Source organism: Poromitra crassiceps (genome assembly GCF_964638095.1).
Source record: "Poromitra crassiceps genome assembly, chromosome: 4".
NCBI lineage: Eukaryota > Metazoa > Chordata > Actinopteri > Beryciformes > Melamphaidae > Poromitra > Poromitra crassiceps.
In genome coordinates, this window is record NC_139626.1 from 33,654,329 (window position 1) to 33,677,776 (window position 23,448).

At 44.1% G+C, this 23,448-nt stretch overlaps 1 protein-coding gene across 1 annotated transcript in view; it reads left to right on the plus strand.

Annotated features, from left to right (window-relative positions):
• Positions 1-896: 896 nt before the first annotated feature.
• The window catches only part of cpped1 (calcineurin-like phosphoesterase domain containing 1), a 92,081-nt gene continuing 69,529 nt past the window's right edge, over positions 897-23,448 (plus strand). The window contains exons 1-2 of the mRNA XM_083635370.1: positions 897-995; positions 3,229-3,447. Of these exons, the coding sequence (XP_083491496.1) occupies positions 926-995; positions 3,229-3,447 (289 nt within the window). The 5' untranslated portion in view covers positions 897-925. The remainder of the gene's footprint in view (positions 996-3,228; positions 3,448-23,448) is intronic.

The window sequence follows — 23,448 nt, forward strand, 5'->3', positions numbered from 1 at the left end:
GAAAGTAACTGTATTCAGAATACCACCAATTTAAAATGTAACTGGACTGAATACAGAATACTCATATTTTGTATTCTAAATACTGTATTCTGAATACATTCAGTATTCCATTACTTCCACTCGACACACTGCACGGGTATTCCTCTAGTAGCTTATAGTTTCTCCAATCAACTAAAAAGTGGCTGGATGAACCATTGAATTTCTAATAGCTCTCTCCATGGTCATGAAAAGGCCCTGTCTCTGTCCAAGGTCCTGAAATCATACATACGGTATGCCATGTACTGTAGTATGTGAACCAGGAGGTATAGCCCAGCAGGACTCCCAAACCCTTTCTAGCACCCACAAGTGCATAAGATTCAGACCACAGGTGTTCCTTATCAAAGAGCCACCTGTGGTCTGCGAGGGAATTTGTGTCTGTACGTGGTGGGTGGGGAAGGTGGAACTTCGAATCAGAATAATAGTCATTCTACATTCTCTGATTGTGCGAACATCTCAATTAGATAATAGTGAAATTTGACTGTTATGATGATGATGATGATGATGATGATTAGGGGAGGGGGGTGGCGTCCAGTTTGGGAAACAATAAAGTGTAGCCACTTCCTGAAATAACAGCGATGCGATCCTCAGATCGTTGCCTGTAAGTAACATGGTCAACCTGCACGCAGCCACACGGAGGCCCGCTGCTGCTGAAGTTATGGATTCACTACACTACAGGCTTTGTAATCGATCACCGATAGTTCCCAACAACATAGCCGTCCGAGCCGCGTGTAGACAGTACAGACACCACGGCAACACAACAAACAAGCACACACTTGTAGCTAACCTACTTGTAGCATAGCCTAGTTGGCAGGAGGTTTTCTGCCAGTATCACAAGTGAGTGACTCATCGATCGGCTTGCTCCAGTGACGTTTAACCAGTGGATCTTATGGCTGAGACTGAGAGTGAAGATATCTTTCTCAGGGCAAAACACCGGACATTCAGCGGATTGACCCAAGGTAGCCGACTGTCGTTCTATCCAATTTACATGCTAAAGCCGTAGCTAACGCTACACAAGTCTAGCGTTAACGTTACAACAACACACGTGTTGCTGCTAGCTACAAGATAACAGGCTGTCAAAGTAAGCACGCATAGCCGTTTCGTTTGACAGTTTTTGTCTTTGTTACCGCTGTCAACCGTAGCTACTGTAGCTAGCATGCTAGCTTTGCTGGCTTGCTTGCGTTTACAAAAGACAGTGTATAGTTTAAGTTTCAGTAACTGTCACATGCTCTGCTGCTCAGTCTGAAAGTCATGCATGAGCAAATTAATGCAATGGCTTTGGTGCATTTTAACTTTATTTTAAAGCTGCGGTAAACATAGCTGACCTGTTGTGTGTGTGTCATAATTTCAAAGACTGTTCAACTAGCTAATCAACAGCTAGCTGTTAGCGGCACAGACAGTTTTATATTTTGGAATTAACTGCTCTCAACTGGGTTGAGGGATAGTGTGTGTGTGTGTGTGTGTGTGTGTGTGTGTGTACTGTACATTAGTTATTATTAAAAAGAGATCACATAGACGAGCCTAAATGTGTGTGATTTCGTTAAAGAGATAGTTCATATAACTAGTAGTTTTGTGGAATTTAACTCAACCCCCCAAAACTTTTCCAGAGTCAGAAACAAATAAATGCTTTCAGACAGATATTTTTTTGTATGTATTTGGTGTAGTCTGAAGTATGTCAAACAGCATCAGGCTATCTTGGCACAATTGTTGAGTGTCTATGGGACCAAATACCATAATCACAATGTGGGATCATAGACATCCAGGAATTGAGCGAGGGTGGGGGGGCGCCTTTTCCAAGGTTTGACTGCGGGGGTGGCCCACAGTCTCAGACTTTGAAAACCCCTGCTTTAGACATTTCACAACATCTCAACATAGGTTGAGCCTATCGTGTAGCGTTTTAGAGTAACAGCTGTTTTAGACGTATCAAAGATAACGTGTATGGTTAAATGTATGTATTTCAGGATTTAAAAAACATAATGATCACAGTTAGCGATATGCTCAGTCAGGAGTTAATTGATTTCTATCGTTGCTTCTTTCTTCATGTATTTTTCCCCAGACCAGTAGAAAACTAATGGCATAAGGGGTCTCCAGGGATGGAAAACAATTAATTTATTTTGTCTGGTATTTTATTTTTTGTGAAAGCAAACCCCATGTGCTTTCATCTCAAATTATCATTTGTAAATGTTTTGAGCTGCGCAATCTGCCACCTGAGAAATCTCTTTGATTTATGTTTGAAGTTGTGCTCGCCCAGCACAGCCACCCAAAGCTGCCGCCTCTTATCTCCTGTCATGGGAGCTTTGGTGGCTCCTCTCCAAGTCCTGTTTTTCTCTCTCTCTCTCTCTCTTTCAAAGTTTGTTTGTGAAATACGTTAGCCTAGTTCACACATCTGACTCCGGAGAGAGATATTGTACTGTAAAGTATGTTCACACATCTGACTCCGGAGAGAGATAGTGTACTGTACTGTATGTTCAGTGGAACACAAAGACTGCATAGCATCTTTATGAAAGCATTACACATTGTCTCTTGTTAGCGGTGCCTACAGTACGAAGATGGCTGATAACTCAGCAGCGGTGAGGCCAGCATGTGTGGAGTTGCTTACTACTCCGAATTGGCTTGTGTGTGCACACTTGCGTGCATTTGTGATTTGAATACATTCCTTTGCAAAGAAGGAAAGGCTGTATCTGTAATCTGTATACTGAGGAGGTGTGTATTGTCAGGTGATGATTTCCATATGCAAACACTCGAAGCTGAGGCAGAATTTAGAAAGTATTCTGCTGAGCTGCAGGAGTTTTGAGATGTGCTAGGGAACTTTTTGATCTATTTAAAAGAGCCTGCCTGCATCCTATCAAGAACCAAACAGTGGTTCATTGACTACTCTAGTCTGCTGGGATAATATTAAAACTACACCAGGGCCTGGAAACTTACTGTTTTACCAGCCAAGGCTGATTTTGAAAAAATAGTTTAAAAGAGAAGAGAGACAAGGAGAAGAGAAATTGACCAGCCAAGGTAAAAACTTGGCAGCATTTTGATGCCAGTGTCAAGGTTAATGCGAAGGTTAAGGCAATTAATGATTCGGGGATAAAAGATCAATTAAAAAAATCTGCAAATAAAAATTGTGATACTTAGTGTAAGTGAGTAGATTTTTTTTACCACCCTTACCTGCTAAGCCCAAGCTTCTCTTCCTTGTTCCAGATGTGGAGCGGGAGTGGACTGGTCCATTCTGCTTCATCCAGGCTGCAGACCCCCAGCTGGGGCTGATGAAGGCCTGGAGGGACGGCGACTGCGACGGAGGAGGGGACGAATGGGCTGAGGAGATCCAGCTCACCAAGCAGGCTGTGGAGGCAGTCAACCAGCTGAAACCCAGGCCCAGGTTCATGGTGCTGTGTGGAGACCTGGTCCATGCCATGCCAGGTACTGATAGAGCATGTCAAGGAAACTAGGGCTGAAGCTATCGATTATTATAATAATTGAGTATTCTATGATTATTTTTACGATTAATCGAGTAATCGGATAAGATTATGCGGTTGCGGTTCAGGCTGAAAACAACGTAGCGTTATCAGAAGCGGTAGACTCCGGAGGTGGAAACATGACGAGTAAAAACATTGAATAAAACGAAGCAGATAACGACATATAAGCCAGACTCTGTGCTGGAATCCAGTAGCTACCCCAAAACCCAAGATGACCTCATCAAATGTCTACTTTTGTCCTGACCTACAGTCCACCCCCCCCCCCCCAAAGATGATCAGTTTACTGCCATAGAAGACTAAAGAAACCAGAAAATACTCAAACTTACATTTGAATTTTTTTTATTTTCTTCACTTAAAAAATGTGTCTTAGACAAATAGTTGACAATAAATGTTCTGTCGATTGAACAATCGATTAATGGTTGCAGCTAATTTAAAAATGAGAATAGGATTCACACGAGCCAATGGAAGTTAAAGGTTATGGCATATGGAACAAAACATGAGAAGTATATGAGACCATGGGTGCGTTCCGATCGCCAAGTTTAGTTCCCAGTGAAGTGGACTGCACAGGGTATTCAGCCAGTGAAGTGGACTGCACAGGGTATTCAGCCAGTGAAGTGGACTGCACAGGGTATTCAGCCAGTGAAGTGGACTGCACAGGGTATTCAGCCAGTGAAGTGGACTGCACAGGGTATTCAGCCAGTGAAGTGGACTGCACAGGGTGTTCAGCCGTTAAGTAAGATTACCAGAGTGCAGGGATCAAAAATGTTCAGTTCAAATGGAACTGTGAACTGTGTAGCGAAGAACTGAACAACGGTTGTTCACTTTGCCCAGTTGACAAGCAAGATTTCCCCGATCAGTCATTGTACCTACTGAAAATAATAAGCTAAAAACAACTAGTGGAGCTTATAAAAGGAGTTTACATGTATGTCTATAAATATTGTCATCATAACTGAAGTTGTCATTATAGCTCAGTATGCCCATAAATGGCTTGCATAATGATATACATGGTGGTTGTTTTATTATACTGAATTATTCTCTGAATGCCATTTACAGTCACACCTGTAAAATGATATACAGTACAGTAGTAGCCTTGTATTAAACGAGCACAAACCTTTAAGCCCACGGCACAGTGGTGTGGCCATTCAGCTTTATCGCACCACACCATCCTCCTAGCCACTCCCACGACCCACCCCCTCGAATGCCAACTCTGTACCACCTTCCTATCCCTAGCTACGGCCCCTTTTCCCTAGCCTCACTAAACGTCCATGACTGACTGACTGACTGACTGACTGACTGACTGACTGACTGACTGAGTGTCTTGACTTTGCCATCCTCTGACATCCTGGCGCAGTGTCGTGGGAAAAACATGCATTACTGTAGATTCTCAGAGAGGTATCAGAGAAGAGCCCACTCGACTCAATGCAGTATGTCTGCAATATAATGATGAATGTATTCTCATCTGCCCTCTGACTTAGATTAGCACTCTGTCCTCATCTAATTCATGCACTCTGTGAAGAACATTCGCTTTAGAATGCTTCGCTTACAGATTATTCGCCATCGATATTCGGCCGCTCTAATTCCCAGCCAGAGTGTGTAAACAAGGTACTGTCCCGTGACAGCGGCTGATATTTATCTGTGAAAAAGGCCAGGCCTTCTTAGTTCCTCACTGTGTTGATGACAGTTTCAGACCAAAAAGCCCCCAAAAAATCAGGCCACCGACTCCAACCGCTTCTTTTCACCTGACAGCGAGGAGTTTCACCCACAGGATTTAGCACGTGGGAGGATCACGCTAATTCTCCCCCCCAGTTCCTGACCTTTAGTTTAGTTTAGTTTAGTCCCCCCCAGAGGAGCCACTAGTGCAGCAGCCAGGACCAGGACACACACATACCCTTCATTTGGCTTCCCACCCGGCGCAGACACAGACAATTGTCCCCATATGGATGCCCGACCAAGTTCGTAAAGTTCGTATCCTCCCCAGTTTGTCACCAAGGAAGTCTAGTATTATGCTTCTCCAAATGAAGGCTGTAGTTTGTAAACATCAAGACCCCATGTGACAGCAAGCAATATTTATCTATGAAAAAGCACCTGGTTGCCTGCGAGCTGTTTGAATAAAGGGGAGATATAGCTTTGTTGAAATGTTTCAACAGAAGAATGCTGGTTGCTGAGGGAGAATGTGAGGCCTGTTTGATTTATTGCCTTAGTGTGTAAACAATCTCCAAAAGCAATGCGGGATGTTTTATCTCCATCGATGACAAACCTCACTCCACGCTCGCTCCTTGTTTCCTTTGCTCAGATCCTGAAATCATAAATGGAACCACCAGGACTAGAAACCAACCTCCATTTCGTCGGCCACAGCACCGACTGCTTTCCAAATTCACGCTTTCGCCGTCCAGCCAGCCAATTAGATTCGAGAAGGGAATAGGACCTCCAAACAATAGTTGGTTACCTCCTGAAGACACACACACACACACACACACACACACACAGCTATCACCTCTTACACCGTCGCGCCATTCGATCAATCTGTGGCAAATGAATGGGAAATGGAAATTGTTTGTTTTTCCGCCTGTAATATTAAATTTCCACCCACCAATCGATTTCTCCACTTGATAAATGAAAGACATGGGAAGACCATAGACCTCCTCCCGTGTGTGCTCGACAGGCGTTAGCGCTAGGCAGATGCCTTTGGGGAAGTTAATGAAATGAGTGACTATGGCGTGGTGTGTGGCGTGTGCGTTTGTTCGGATGTCCAGCTGCCTAATTTGATAACAGGCCTGAGGGTAAAGAGGAACGGGCAGGCAAGACACACTGCAGTTAATGTTCAGCAAAAAGAGCCGCAAGCCGCCAGCCAATGCAAACTACCTTTGCATGACAATTAGGAGCTAGCATGGGGTGCCTGCCTGGCCTCAAGGCATGAGCACAGAGAGAGAGAGAGAGAGAGAGAGCAGTCAGCCTGTCTCTCTGTCCATCTCTGCATATCCTCTCTCGCTCAGCACTTCTGTTTACACATCTGATTGGATAGTAATGAAAGATGTCATTGGCGCTGGGTTCCGATTTGAAGATTGGGAGATGATGTAAGATATTATGCAGCGGTAGCACATTTTGTTCTGATGTCATGCATAGACTCCCCTCTGCCCACTAGAGGCAGAATCCCAAACCATCCATGTGCAACACAGATTTGGCTTGGTTTATTCAGAGTATTCATAGTCGACCTTCTTCTAGGCTTATAAACTCGTGATAACACACGGAGATCCTCATCTGTCCTGATGGTCCGGATTTTCATCCAACTGCTCTCAGTCCGACGCAGCCGTCAAAGTAGCGTTAGACACAGAGTGTGGATGTTATTAAATTTATTATATACGAAATGTTAATTTATCCTGGTGGGCTGATCACGTTGTAATGTAATGTATCCTGGTGGGTCATCATCACGTTGTGTCTTAGTTAAAAAAACTAAAAAAACTCTCGTAACGGACAAGCCCGTCTTTTATTGTCACACGAACACCACAATACATGATAACCCACCTGGGCAGTAGGCACTGAAGATATGGGGGGGGACACAACCACAGCGCTCACAGTGTCCCAGGCGAGAATCGAACCCAGGACCTTCCAACTGCGAGGCGACAGCGCTACCGACTGCGCTTTAGAGTGGACTTACGCCTGTTGCACCAACAGGGCTTATGTCTGGTCTTAACTACGTCGGTCGTAGCGATGCGCGTCCATGTGAAAGCATGGGAATGCCCACTGGAATGCGGCACGCGACCTGTTTAGAAGAGTGTGCTGACGTCAAATGTGCGTAATAGTGTGGCTAATGTTAGCGGCTAACTGTTACTTGTCGTCACTTTACATGGCAGTAAAACGCCACTGAATGACCAAATTGATTTAACTTTTAACCATTTCGATTTCCACTTTCGATACGGACCCCCAGCATTGGTTAGTTGTTAACGTCGTGACTATATTTATAACGTTTATAACGTACTCCGGTTTGCGGTTTATAATTGGGGCTATAAAACCGTCTATACTGCACCTTACGCCTGCTCTGGACTAGGCGTAATATTTACGACCGGTCTTAGTGAGAAAAAGGCTTAGTTGGTGCAACCGGCGTAGCTGTTAGGACGTAAAGTTACGACCGACTTACCTTAAGACCAGTCGTAAGACCAGTTGGTGCAACCGGCCCCTGATGTGTACCAGACCTGCCCAGTCACTCTCATTCAAAAGCTCTGTTGTCACTATCACATTCTGCTAGTGTGAACATTTAGTGACATTCAGTTGTAAAAGCATCCGGCCAGACAGAGGTGAGTAGACGGCTAAATAGCCGGTGCTTGGGAATAGGGCTGCCACAAACGATTATTTTGATATTCGACTAGTCACCGATTATTTTAACGATTAGTCGACTAATTGGATCATATCGCACAATTACTCAATCGCTCTGATTTAGCTATCATCAGCTTCTAAATTTAGCTTCAAGTTGTTTTAAGCATGTGCCATATATAATAAAGAATAAAGACAATTAATGATGATAATTCACTCAAAAAGAATATTTTCATGAACTTTAAAGTTTAGAGCATGTAGCAGCATATTTATTTCTGGCATCAATGTACTTGCATGTAATAAATGTATAGTGCAAATTGCAAAACTGCAAAATAGTACACATTGAAATTGAAAACATATAGTGCAATGCAATGTGTACTATCCATTGAATGAATAATGCAAAATAAAATTAGGGCACTACTACGTGGCATGGAAATGGAACCAAAAACTATTCACTATGTATGCAACCAAAATATCAACAAAAATAAATTGTTTCAGTCTTCTCAGGCATCAAACACATTTTTAAATGTCCTAAGTAGAGTGCAAACTGCGGAGTAAAATGAGGTTTCCAGTATTCCCGTCAGCAACACATAGCTTAACGTTGCTATGAGATGACAACGTTACCGCAGGCTTTTAACGTTAATATCGTTAGCCAATAGCTAACGTTAGCAGCTAACGTTGCGGTTGCCAGTGAGCTAACAAGCTAACAATCTGCATTCGCCACAATGTGCTTCCTTTTGAGATGCTCGCGCATCATACTCGTTCTGCCATGATAAGCAAGTTCAGCTTATTTAGCAGATTTTGCACTTCACTTTATTGTGGGTGAAATGCTCCCACACTTTGGACGTAGTATGAGGACGGCTAGACATTTTTTCTGTGGAGAAGCACTGGGAGCTGCTTGTTTTTCCGGTCACGGTGATGTCACGTTTTCCCCGGATGATCGGTACTGCGCATGTGCATCAAAGACAGGACGGAGACGCCTGGATGCCAAGCCAGCCAGTGAGGCCATCGCAGGCAGCAGCTTCGCGGAAACAAAACCATTTTTTTTCTTTTTTTCAGCAAAAAAAAAACATGCGATGACGTCGATTACGAAATATGTCGGCGACGATTTTGGTAATCGACGTCGTTGCGACTAGTCGACTAATCGTGGCAGCCCTGCTTGGGAAACCCTCTGTATTGGGAAACCCTCTGGTCTTGGGGAACCCTCTGGTCTTGGGGAACCCTCTGTATTGGGAAACCCTCTGTATTGGGAAACCCGCTGGTCTTGGGAAACCCTCTGTATTGGGAAACCCTCTGGTCTTGGGAAACCCTCTGTATTGGGAAACCCTCTGGTCTTGGGGAACCCTCTGGTCTTGGGAAACCCTCTGTATTGGGAAACCTTCTGTATTGGGAAACCCTCTGTATTGGGAAACCCTCTGGTCTTGGGGAATGCTCTGGTCTTGGGAAACCCTCTGTATTGGGAAACCCTCTGGTCTTGGGGAACCCTCTGGTCTTGGGAAACCCTCTGTATTGGGAAACCCTCTGGTCTTGGGGAACCCTCTGGTCTTGGGAAACCCTCTGTATTGGGAAACCCGCTGGTCTTGGGGAACCCTCTGGTCTTGGGAAACCCTCTGTATTGGGAAACCCTCTGGTCTTGGGGAACTCTCTGGTCTTGGGAAACCCTCTGTATTGGGAAACCCTCTGTATTGGGAAACCCGCTGGTCTTGGGAAACCCTCTGTATTGGGAAACCCTCTGGTCTTGGGAAACCCTCTGTATTGGGAAACCCTCTGGTCTTGGGAAACCCTCTGTATTGGGAAACCTTCTGTATTGGGAAACCCTCTGTATTGGGAAACCCTCTGGTCTTGGGGAACGCTCTGGTCTTGGGAAACCCTCTGTATTGGGAAACCCTCTGTATTGGGAAACCCTCTGTATTGGGAAACCCTCTGTATTGGGAAACCCTCTTGAATTGGGAAACCCTCTGTATTGGGAAATTCTCTGTATTGGGAAACCCTCTGTATTGGGAAACTCTCTGGTCTTGGGAAACCCTCTGGTATTGGGAAACCCTCTGGTCTTGCTGTAGGCCTCCAAGTATGCTTATCATCTCGATGGCTGCACCCAGAGCCGTGTAGATAGAAGAGTCCCGACATCTCCATTCACTCCAATGGACCAGTTTTTTTACTCTGATTGATTGATTGATTGATTTTATTTAGTACAAGCACATAAACATTTCATGTAGAAGTAAAATGCAAAGAATTGGCGTACAGGGATAAAAAAAACACATGAAAGTCCCAGGGCTTTGAAGTCCTGGAGCTTATTTCCAATGTGGTCCCTAGTAGAGAAGAGAAAGAAGAGTGAGAGAAGAGAAGTGGGAGTAGTAGAGAAGAGAAGTAAGAGTGAGAGAAGGCGAGAGAGAGAGAGAGAGCACATACTGTATAAAACACACACGAGAATTCAGATTTCAGCATTCTGAACTCTGAGTTTTTAAAATACATGAGACATTTTGAATTAGAAACATTAAATCTACTTGGTGCATGCTGCACCAAGTAGTGCTCTACTTGAGTTCCAGGAAGTAAGGTCCTGGATTAAGCAGCACTGTCGAGTTGCAGCAAAATAGACAGTTTGTGTTGTGCTCTGAAAGGGTTTTTCCCCCCTTGAATCAAATTGTACATTATCAGCTTTATTTTAGCATGCAAAAGTAGCACGAGACCCATTCCTCGCTGTTCATTGGCTAATGAGTCTCGCATTTTGGTCCTCCGCTGACGCCACTCTCTCTCTAGAGGACACTAGCTGCACCATTTATGCTAAGCATGTCCGCAATCGGCCCCCCCCCCGTGCCCCCCTCCTCCCTCTGATCAGTAGCATGTATAGGTCACTGCCAGATCCATTTCAGACACACATTGGGACAGAGGGACCTTTAAATGCGGCGGCGTCAGCCCTGGTTAGCGTCAGCCCTGGTTAGTGTCAGCCCCAGCAGAGCAGGTTGTGGGTGCCATCCTCATTACATGCCACGTCCGTCATCCGCCTGGCAACTGAGCTGATCCATGTGAAGAGCTATCAGAGCCAGAGCTGCTCCTTCCTTCTCTGGGCAGACATTTATACCCGACCCGTCAACTGTTGATTTACAATATGGAATGAACGAGTGGCGGCCAGGGGAAGCCGGCTGTCAACCGGCATTGTCAACACTACTGCCTGTCAGGACAGGAAATTGGCGGCTATTTATTTTCCCATGGATTTGATTCACTCTTTCTCTCATGCCCTCTCACTCTCTCTCTTTCCCTATCTGTCTATCTCTCTCTCTCTCTCTCTCTCCTCTCTGTCTCCCTCTCCCCCTCATCTGCCTGTTCTCTTTAGTAAACAGCTGTGTGGCCTCATACCTTATTTTGACAACGTTCATTTGCAAACGCACACTTATTCTTGCCTATGAGTCGGTCTAAAGCATTGATGCTGCCGCTTCAATCTAGTGTTGAAGAATCAAAAGGTCTATTCCACCTTGTGATTGTTCGGGGGGGGGAAATCACAGGAGACTACATGTTTGTCTATCAATACTGGGTTTGATCTACACAGCTTGATATGAAGGTATTGCAGCTGAAGGCTAAATAATGCGGTCAATACATCCCTTCCCTTCTCAAAGCCTTGTGGATGTAAGTCAGAAGTGCACAGGAGGTGGAGAGGAACCCTGATGGACCCAGCAGTTTGATGAAATCAAAGGCTTTCATTGCCTCCCGTTGCGGTGCTCCACAAGGCTCCATGCTGGGCCCGATCCCATGCTCACTCGCACCTTCAAAGGGCTCAGGTCGTCCTTGGTAACAAAATGCTAGTCAGGGTGTCCGTGTGTCGTGATGCGGAGTTCATTCTAGTCAGGGTGTCCGTGTGTCGTGATGCGGAGTTCATTCCCGAGACGTCGTGTTATCCCGACGTTTATTGACAGATCGCTCTGTGATCCCATTTCCACCAGGATCACAGAGCGATCTCCGCCCGGCTCCAAGCTAACCCCAAGAGATGATTTCTCATCTCAAGGACTTCCTTCAATCTCACTTCTCCCTCTCTCTCTCTCTCTCTCTCCCTCTCTCTCTCTCTCTCTCTCTCTCTCTCTCCCTCTCCCTCTCTCTCTCTCTCCCTCTCCATCTCTCTCTCTCTCTCTCTCTGCCTCTCCCTCTCTCTCTCTCTCTCTCTCTCTCTCTCCCTCTCCCTCTCCATCTCTCTCTCTCTCTCTCTCTCTCTCTCTCTCATGTCTTGCTCTCACTTATTTTCAGAGAGCTGACAAATGAAGAGGATAAAGAGTGTGGGAGGAAGGGAGGGAGAGCGAGATAGAGCACTGATTAGAGGAACATGGTGGACTTAACACTCCTAATGAGCACTACAAAGGATCCCAGCCGTGTCCCCGGGGGATTTGGGGGGCGACGTTCCGCATGATACATTGGGGTGAAGTGTTCAAGTGTGTGTGTGTATCTGTGCGCATGCAGTGTGTGTGTGTGTGTGTGTGTGTGTGTGTATCTGTGCGCATGCATACGTGCGTGCAGTGCATGTGTATCTATCTGCTGTGGCATATGTGCCTGCAGTGTGTGTGTGCGTGTGTATGTATGCATCTGTGCACGTGCATACGTGCGTGTGTGTGTATGTATCTGTGCGTGTGCATGCAGTGTGTGTGTGTGTGTATGTATCTGTGCGTGCAGTGTGTGTGTGTGTGTGTGTGTGTGTATGTATGTGTGCGTGCAGTGTGTGTGTGTGTGTGTGTGTGTGTGTGTGTATGTGTGTGTATGTATGTATCTGTGTGTGCAGTGTGTGTGTGTGTGTATGTATCTGTGCGTGTGCGTGCGTGTGTGTGTGTGTATGTATCTGTGCGTGTGTGTGTGTGTGTGTGTATGTATCTGTGTGTGTGCGGGCAGTGTGTGTGTGTGTGTGTGTATGTATCTGTGCGGGCAGTGTGTGTGTATCTATCTGTGCGTGCAGTGTGTGTGTGTGTGTATGTATCTGTGCGTGTGCGTGCAGAGCTCAGGAAGGAGAAGTTGAGGTTACCTTGGGGTCTCCCTGCCCCTCTCTGTAACTGTGGAAACCTTTAATTGCCGTTGAAGGCAGATAAAGTGACGGCTCTCTGTGGGATTCTGAAGCAGAGGAGAGTTTGAAGGTGAGATAGCTGAGAGTGGAGACACACTGTACTGTACTGTACTATACTGCACTGCACTGTACTGTACTGTACTGTACTGTACTGTACTATACTGCACTGTACTGTACTATACTGCACTGTACTGTACTGTACTATACTGCACTGTACTGTACTGTACTATACTGCACTGCACTGTACTGTACTAGGGATGGGCATTTCTAGCAAAAACACTATTTGAAATTCGCTGGCCAAATTCGAATTTAATTCGAAATTCGAAAATAAAAATAAAAATGTAAAAAAAATTAAAAATGTAATTTTTTTTTTTTTTTTTTTTGTGAGTGAAATGTTGCATTGTGCCGCATGATACATTGTCCCCTGATTCTAAGTCTATGGCTTTATTAATTAATATAAAAAGCTTCTGCTGTGGATTTTTAGCTCAAACAAGCATTGCACCACTGAAGTAAAGAACATGTTACATGACATTGACATTTTCGAAAATAAAAAACAGTTTTGACAATCATGAGTGGTTCATTAAATATTTAGTAGGCTCAGGTCTGAGTGCCAAAGGGGTGCCAAAGTCACCCCCTCTCCCTCTTCATGGGATTTCATCCGCCATTCATTTTTCCATAAACCTTGCTTAAAATGCTTATAAAAATTGTTTTACTGGCTCAAACCAAGCGATTTGACTATACTTAGAATCAGGGGAGACAATGCAACATTTCACTAAAAAAAAAAAAAAAATGTTTTTTTTTTTTTTTTTTTTTTTTTTTCGAATTTCGAATTTCAATAATAAAAGTCGACCTTGATAATAACAACGATTATTCGAAAATTCGAAATTCGATGCCCATCCCTATACTGTACTGTACTATACTGCACTGTACTGTACTGTACTGTACTATACTGCACTGTACTGTACTGTACTATACTGCACTGTACTGTACTGTACTGTACTATACTGCACTGTACTGTACTATACTGCACTGCACTGTACTATACTATACTGCACTGTACTGTACTATACTGCACTGCACTGTACTGTACTATACTATACTGCACTGTACTGTACTGTACTGTACTATACTATACTGTACTGTACTATACTGCACTGTACTGTACTATACTGCACTGCACTGTACTGTACTATACTGCACTGCACTGTACTGTACTGTACTGTACTGCACTGTACTGTACTGTACTACACTGCACTGTACTGTACTGTACTACACTGCACTGTACTGTACTATACTGCACTGTACAGTACTGTGTAGTACTGTACAGTACTGTACTATACTGTACTGTACTGTACACTGCACTACTGCACTGTACTGTACTGTACTGCACTGTACTGTACTGTATACTGTACTTTATACTGTACTGTACTGTATACTGTACTTTATACTGTACTGTACTGTATACCCATCTTCTTTTGCTGTGGTTAGGGGGTGCGGGAGCTTCCCATGTGTGTCTTTCTGATGGCGTCCTCAGTGGGTGTGTGTTGTCTAATAGGTTCCTGAGGGGGAACCTATTAGACACAATTCAAATGTCAGTGTGAAAGGATCCACTTAGAAGCCGCAAACATGTAAGGGTTGAATCCAGGGTTGAGACAAACTCCGCTCCACTTGGTGTGAAACTTCAGGGCTTATGCCGTATTCACGTTATATTATTATAGTAAATATGAGATGAAATTGCCCTATCAGTTTCCTATGGCAATGACAAGAAGGACATGGTCATATTCCAGGCAAAAATGTCAACACAGGAGTCAGGAGGGGCAGTGAGTCCATCCATCTTCATCTCCATTGCTCCTTGAAGTCATGACTGCCATGTTGGATTTGGGCGATCCAAAGACTTGAACACATGAACACTTCCAAGTAGGGCTGGCGGGAAAATATGTCGATACAATATAGTATCACGATTTTTTGTCTGGCAATATATCATAATATGCACAAATGCCAAGTATCGCAATATTTTATGATATAAAGTGCAGCAGGAGGAATTCCGATGTGTTTCTGGCAATATTATCTGCTCATATTCAACCAAATGCTTCAGAACTCATTTGGACGATTGGATGATTGTTAGTTTGTCCAATTACTTTTGGTCCATTAAAATGTAATTTTGGTCCCTTAACATGTAATGTAATTCCTATGCTGTCCACCTGATTTAGATGTGAATACCCTCAAATTAAATTACATTTCAAATCCATCGTGGGGGTGTACAGAGCCAAACTGATGAAGATTGTGTCCAATGTCCAAATTTATATGGACCTGGCTTTGTCTGAGGGGAGGCCAACAGTCTCAGACTTTAAAAACGCCTGCTCTATACAGATTGTACACCTTTCGGTTTTTGATGATGTTAAATGACAGATACATAGGACTTTCCATTTGATCTAGTTTCACTGTGAATTCCCTCTCTCACAGAATGGTCGCGGATCAACAGTAATATTCCCGGGTTATGTGTGCCAGTGGGGAGGAGAGTGGAGACAGCTTCCACACTGTCATAGGCTGGAGGCTCTGTGCCACATCAGCACAAGCTGTCCTTACTATACCCTGGAGTTAAGTCACTGCACAGTCAAAATACAATGACTTTGGAAAATGTGTATGACAGCACGCGCCACATGCACCCAGTCCTATGTGCAGTCTTGAAGATCAGTGTTTAGAGGAAATTGAGAGAAGTACTGTGTATACATTGTTGGACAGGCTCAACAAGAAGCTGCCATGGTCTCCTCCTGTCAAGGTGTGCGTTGCCATCTCATTAAATGAACAGGGTCTTTCAGTCAGAGTTGCAGAGAGGGAGCACTTTTGTGTTTGTATTTCAATTCCTACACGCAGGGCGAGAGAGCCACAGCATACAAATAATAATAGATACATGCTAGCCATGGCATTTTAATCCAATCACCCACTCCTGTTCTGCAATACGGTACGGTTAGCATGGATTAATACAGCACGACAAGTTCACGTGTTAACCTTTATTCATCAAGGGAGCTTGACTGAGCATGGGTGGTGTTTTCCAGCAACACCCTGCTTCACACTCTCACACACAGGTTCTCACCTGGGTGCTGCCAGGTAGCAGTCTGCTCCTGGGGTGACAGGCCTCGCTCCAGAGCACCATTACAAGAGTCATTGAGGGAGAGGCGAGCATTTCTCTGAGTTAAGGTTTGGACCAGTGATGTCATTTGTGCATGAATGACATCATTGGTCCACAACCTAAATCAACTCCTCAAACTCTGTCAAACTAAATGAATGTGTTGTAAAATTGTTTACAGTTTTTGGATATGTGTGACATGATGTGCAAAAATAAATCAGCATTGTTTTTCGGTGAAGCTCTCCTTTCAGAGAGAGAGTTGCATACAAAATAGATTTCTGAACACAGTTTTCTGGAGCGACAGGTAATCTTTGGTCCATGAATCAAGTACAATATTGGTGAAAAGCTTAAGTTTCATCATACCCAAAACTCCATAAATCCTCCTGCACACTGACAATATTTTTTTTTACAATACAGTCACATTGGCTGCAGTTTGCTCAAACCTGTGGCCTTTCGCTTACGCTTCTAACCACTAGGTCACCCACTGTCCCTGTTATTACACCTGTCATTACAGCGGGTTAGAAACAGCCAGATGTTTGCTGGGTGGAGGTGAGGAGAAGTGAGCAGCCTTTCTGTTCATGCCAGCTGCCTACAAATGTTACCTGACACTGCCTGTTACCTGAAATGGGGTCAGGCCCATAGGCCTGGCACTTCCCTCCAGTCACCATGAATCTGAAGCAAGGTGTCTCCAACACAGATTGATGGGGTGTGACCGAGGATTGCTTTGAGCTCTGTGGTGCTGGAGGATGATTCATGGATGTGTGGTGTTAGCTGATGCCTGTAGCGGAGGTGAGGAGCTGGGACGGAGGCAACAGAAGGCAGTCTGGCCTCCTTGCCTCTGTGTGTGTGTGTGTGTTTGTGACTTTCAATGCTTCTTTACGTGTATTTATTTCATTGATTTAGTTGATTGAGCCTTCATGCTCTTGTTCAGCACCACGCTCAGTTACACACTTGGGCGGCGCCCAGCATGACCACTGGAGCAGCTGTCTGACATTAAGTGCCTCGCCTTGCTCAAGGGCACTTTGGTGGCTGTTAACACTTTAAGTGCCACGGCCCTTGGGCAAAAGGTTGCTTGCTGTGCCACATAGGCCGCAATGCATTTTAAAACAGTCATATAATTTCTTTAATAATTACTATGTAAACACTGAACACGCACTTAGCTGAAACCAGCAGCGCTGGCGCCTGCATGCGCTGCTGGTTGCAGCTTCTTGCTGATCTTTTGCTGCTGGTGGGCATCGGATATTCTGGCTTGCGTTTGCCAACCCTGTCCTGCTGTCTGGGTCTGTGTTGTGTACTTGGCTCTGCGTGCCCACCTCCCCCCCTCCTCCCCCCCCCCCCCCCCGTTGTGGGAGGAGTGTCTCTCTGCTCTGCTGTTTTCTCTGCCTGTGCTCAGCACTGAAAAAGTCCGCTAGATCCTCCTTTTTTACAGCCGCGTGTACCAGCTCCCATGCTTCAAGTTGAGAATAATAACAAATCCACGGCTGATCATGCAAATGGGTGTTGCAGCGGACACGGAGGCTGTTGCAGCGGACACCGAGGTGCTCAATTGTGATAGCAGATTGGCTGCTGCAGGGGCACAGCTAAACGTTGCTTCAATGAAGCAGCTGCATACGGACGGATGCGATGCGATTTCCTGCTTTTCCCCAACGACATGGGGACTTCTTCTGTGTGTTTCACTCCACGTTCTCTCATCTGGAGAGCGCTGTCGCCACCTAAGGGTTCTGTAAAATAGGTTAGACACATTCAATACCTCTGATATTGTAAGAGGCGATGTAAGAGGCATAGATCGACACCCCCCCGTCAAAAAAAAAATTCGAGTTATTGACGCCATTTGGCGTCGCTGGCACTCTACGGTAAATTTCTAATGACGCCATATGGCGTCGCTGGCACTGAATGTGTTAAGGGGGGAAGGGTTCTCATTCACTTTCCCCACCAAGATTTTCCAAGCTCATTGAATCCTTGGAGCAGCTGTCAATTAGTGTCCACAGGGGGCAGGAGACTTAATCAAGATAGAAAAGAGAAGATGGAGAAAAAATGAAACAAAAGATGCCGTGCTATGAAGTGAAAGTGTGCAGGATTTACTGAGTTTAAGCATGGTGGAATGTTTTCACCAATATTGTACTTCATTCATGGAGGAAAGAACACTAAAACACTAAAACTAAAACACACATTCATTTTGGACGCCTCTCTGCAATTAATTGCAGCCTCTGTGACCTAGAAATTGCCAACGTTCATATTGCAATTTTGATTTGATTTAGATTTTTCCCCCATTAATTGTTCAGCTCTAGTTGAAATTAAGCTTATAGCGAAAGTTCAGGCAGGAAGACCTAAGCTACTCATTCATCACTCCTCTCTCTCCCATGCTCTAATCAGCTGTTTAGTATCAGTGATTATAGCAGCTGATTAGGGGTGTAACACTCTTGTTGCTAAACCAATCAAAGCTAGCCATATCTCCTAATTTAGCCAATCATGCCTCTACTGTGAACTTTAAAATCTGTTCTCCTCTATCAAGATCCCAGAGTCCTCTCCTCACCCCCACCAGGTCTAGATGACCATAACGGGGATATCCTATTCTACTCTCGGGTAGGGGTGGGAATCACAAGTTTAATCACAATACGATACTATATCGATTCTTTGGACAACGATACAATATTTGCTAATATCACAAAGTCTACCACAAAACAATTTCGATTCGATTCAGGGCCTGCGATTGATATGAGACAATATCATAATATGATTATGTCCATTTATTTAACATAGTCAGTTAGCTACATTTATATCAACTCACAAAAAGCAACGGAAATATTATTTGACAGTTTTATTTCTGAGCTCTTCCAGACATTTAAATGGGAAACAATCTATTCTTTGTCATAAAAATGTTAAAAATGATAAAAAATAGATCTGTTGTTCACTATAAAGTGCCACATTTCTCATGTTTAAGTGCAAACTGAATTTCTGACACACTCAGATGTGCCATTTTAGAATTAATTTATGAACACACCCATAGTGAAACAATCTGCTCATTAACCCATGTTCTTTAAGTCGTAAACTCCATGTGTGCTGTGTGGGGCTGTGGGCTGAATATAACGTTAACGTTAACGTTACCTGACGAGCTGCCAGACAGTGGAACACTTTTTCAATTTCACTTAACGCTCAGTGTTTAGACAGATCGCTTGTCGTGTTTCAAGCAACAAGCATCTTCCACATGGATTCTACTGGAGAATCTCCACACTTTAAAATGTTGAATGTGTAAGTCCTCCGTCATGTCTCTGTCTCGTCTCTATGTGTCTCTGTCTCTTCTCTATGTGTGTATCTCTGAGTGAGCCAGAGGGAGTGAGAGCGAGCTGGCCAGCTGGGATCCTCCTATACACACAAAGAAGCAGGCTGCTGCTGTGCTCTATCTGGATCACGGAAGAGTGAAAATATCACTATTCCCAGAGATGTAACGCTATGAAAATTTCACATCATGATTATCGTGACCAAAATTATCACGGTTATCGTATTATCACGGTATTCGTAAAAAATTGCTGAAAATGTAAAAAAAAAAGTACTGAGAGACTCACTGAAATAATTTTACGACGTTTTATATTGAAAACTCAGACCCAAAAAGGATCGATACACTCACTGAAATCATTTCTCCAAGGCTGCACGTTTGCATCTGGGAGACTGTTGCCAACTTTGGTTGATGATGGACAGTATTTACCATGTTTTTCAAAGCACTGTAATCACGGTAACACGGTAATCACGGTACCACGGTTTTAACGATAATGAAAATTTGAAACGGTACGGTTATCGTAAGGAATTTTATCACGGTTATCATTAAAACCGGTTATCGTTACATCCCTATTACCAATAACAGTGGGAGAGAGGGTTAAAAATAGGGAGACTCCCACGAAAATCGGGAGTATTGGCAGGTATGATCTCCAATGTGTGGCCCTTCGCTTACTTGATGTAAGTCAGTGAGGCCCTCTGGAAAATAATGTTGCCCACCCCTGGTCTATGACATAAGACATATTATAAAACGGCTCTCTCAAATCAAGCAATCTGATTGGTTCACAGCCATTGTATAAATCCAATAACCCACTCCAATAACCCATGGCCATGGGTTATTGGTTGCCATGGCAACTCTCTTACTAAAAGCCTTTGGTTACCTAAAAAAAAACAAATGGCAGAGACAGCTGTCAGATCCTTGTGAATCGATCTTCGCTTATAACTTTACTAATACTTCGCAGAAAATTATGTTTTGTACAAGAATAGACGCGGGCTAATGTCTTCTTTGCAAAAAAAAGGCTGTTAACCCCGCATTTAACCCCGTAACGTTAGTTGGTGTCGGGCTTTGCAGAAAAGCTCTCAGCTTCTCAGCAAGCGCTGAGAATGCAGCGCTGCGCTCGAGCTGCGTGTCGGGCTTTCCAGAAAGCTCTCAGCTTGTCAGCAAGCGCCAGGATTGGCCAATGTCAACTTCAGTCTCCAGAACGATCCAATCAAATCACCCGCACGTCTATCTTCTTGCTAGAGGTCCCGCCTTACAGTAGTGTTTCAACTGACTCTATCAGAATACCATGCCAGTCGGACTTATAGTATTATTATTATATTTATATTATCATACTTGGAAACCGTTTTATAAAAGCAATATAGCACTCGAGCAGCGTGTGTTGTGGCATCGTGGGATGCGGCCTCGTGGGATAACAACTGATCAGCGGGATATATTTGCCACAACACACTAGCTCTCATGCTATATTGCTTAAATAACCCCGGTCTATGACATAAGACATAATAACCCCTGGTCTATGACATAAGACATTAAGACGAATGTCACATTCAAGCAGATTTGGTACTGTGGTGTGGGAGGCAGTGCAGTACCGGACTCGTACACTCTAAAATAATGGTTGCATATGCAGTCTGAAACCCTGAATGGAGCACTGGACTGAAAGGCACGCCACTGTCTTATCTTTCATGTCTTTAAAAAAACGAACCGGTTATTAACCGGTTAAGGATTTCGGTTAATCGAAAAGGAAAATTAACCGAAAACTGACATCCCTAATTAATGTAAATAATAGTTCTCTAGCACATGTAAATAAATAATCGTTAACCAATGAATGAGTCTCTCCTGCATAGAAGGCAGACACAACAGCAGGGCTAGTTGAGAGCTAACAGCGGCAACAATTTCCACACTATTTCAAATGACAACTCCTCCACATGCGCCCCCCCCCCCCCCCCCCTTCCAATTTCATTAGTGTGTGTAGGTAATACTGTAGTGGCAATGGTCAAATATTGTGGTTGTGGAATAATGAGTCCAGATGGCTGCGGCCACAGCTGTCAACACACTTTCCATCCAGATTCTGCTCCACTCTGGAAACTCCCCAGAGGATCGCCTGGATGTTAGCAAAGTCAAGAACGCCACCACTTACTGCTCCAGAGTGTCTTCAGGAAGTGGATTACACAAACTCGCTAACAAAACCAATTTACTCTCACTCATGTTATTACTTTGCACCTCAATTATACAGTAGGGAGTATTGTTAGAGACAATTTGTTGACTGCAAAGGAAGATCCATGAATTACCTTTATTTTGAAGTTTTGTCAATGTCATTTTCCCTTTTCCCTCGTTTCTTTTAGGCCTGTGCGATATGGACAAAATAAAATATCACAATATTTTTGACCAAATACCTTGATATTGATATTGCAACACTATTGTAGGGATGACATTGGTGCCTTCATAAAATATTTACACAATCAGATTTTTGATCAATCATCAGTTATGTGGATATAATGGCTAAGTGGGTAAAGGCAAATAATAGAACAGCTACAACAGTCCGGTAAGTTCAGAAAATGACATGACTGTAATGCAGCCTTTAAAACCAGGAAAACACAACACTTATCTACACTTATCTTTACAGTGGGGATGGGGAATTGTCCTAAACATCTCTGCCTCAAGCCCTAAATACTCTCGAGTTGAGGCGGACAGGGACAGCTGTGGAGTCGGACACCACGGACACATAGTAGTTCTGTTTATGCTTGTGGAGTCGCGGATGAACACGTGTGAAGAGGGGAGGGGAGAGAAGCATCGTTAATGCACTGCCGCTTCAGTCAGACCACCTATCTCCAGACTCAGAAAACTTTAATACCGTATTTCCGCTATTAGTGGCCCCTATTCAATTACAGGCCTCTGCTCTAATATAGGACGGGGGCACGGCCTGCGCGGACAAATAAAGGCCCCTCCCTCAATACAGGCCGGGTCAAAAAAAACAAAAAACGAAGGAGCAAAAACTACGGTGAATACGGTACTGTAAATTTCCCATAACACAATGCATCTACCGTGTGACGTAACCGGACGTAACGCAGAGACCAAACGAACCAGACGAAAGTTTGACGTTAAGTTTAAAGATAGCGTTGTGCAATATGCAGCGGAACATTTGGTACAGTGTGATGTGGAATCAGCCCTTCAAGCAGAGCCTGCACGATGCCTACGACGAGTGGATAGCTGGGGACGCAGATAAGCAGTACACAGCTGGAGGTGGAAACCTAAAAGCGCCTGCTCGACGCCTGCTTGTGGACTGGGTGATCGCCGCCTGGGACAAGCTGGACAAGGATCTGATCAAAAAGTCCTTCCAAGTTTGTGGACAGTCTGTGAAAACTGACGGGAGTCAAGACAACCTCATCCACTGCTTCAAGGCTCTCGCCCAGCTGCGTTAGCGGGACCAGGAGAACAGACGGGCAGCCGAGGATGAGGAAGATGAAGAGGAACTGGTCAACAATGAACTTGTTGTTCTGAATGATGAGGACGCGGAGGATACCGACATACTAGATGAGGAGGAGGAGGATACTGAGTGAGTGAGTGACCACCAATATTTATTTGCGTTGTTTGGTTTTACCGGTATGCAATATTTTGCAATAAAAGTCATGAAAATAAAGGAGTATGTCCATGAGAGTTTAATATTAAGAAATAAAGGCCTCACTCGAATACAGGCCTCTGCTCTAATATAGGACGGGGGCTCTCTGCGGCTCAGTAAATAAAGGCCCCGGTTACTATTAGCGGAAATACGGTAGTTCATCACATGTGACAAAATGATTCGTTTTCACACGCTGGTTGGCCAAGGCGAGCGGGACGAGATTCGCTATATTAAAATTAAAAAATAAAATCGTTAAAAAAATAAAAAGAATCAAGTTTTATGAATATTTATTTAAATCGAATAATATTCGAATAACAAAATTTGTTTCAACAGCCCTACTACAGGCAGTGACTACGCTTACATGCACACTAGGGCTGTGCCGATTCACTCATCTCCCGATTCGATACTATCACGATACTTGGGTGCCGATTCGATATATATTGCGATTCTTAAGTATTGCGATTCTACGATTATTTTTGCGATTCGATATTACGATTTATTGCGATCTTTTTTTCTTTTCTTTTTTCAGTTTGTTTGCTTTTTTACACTAGATTAGAACATGGGAAAATTTAATCATACACTTCTAGA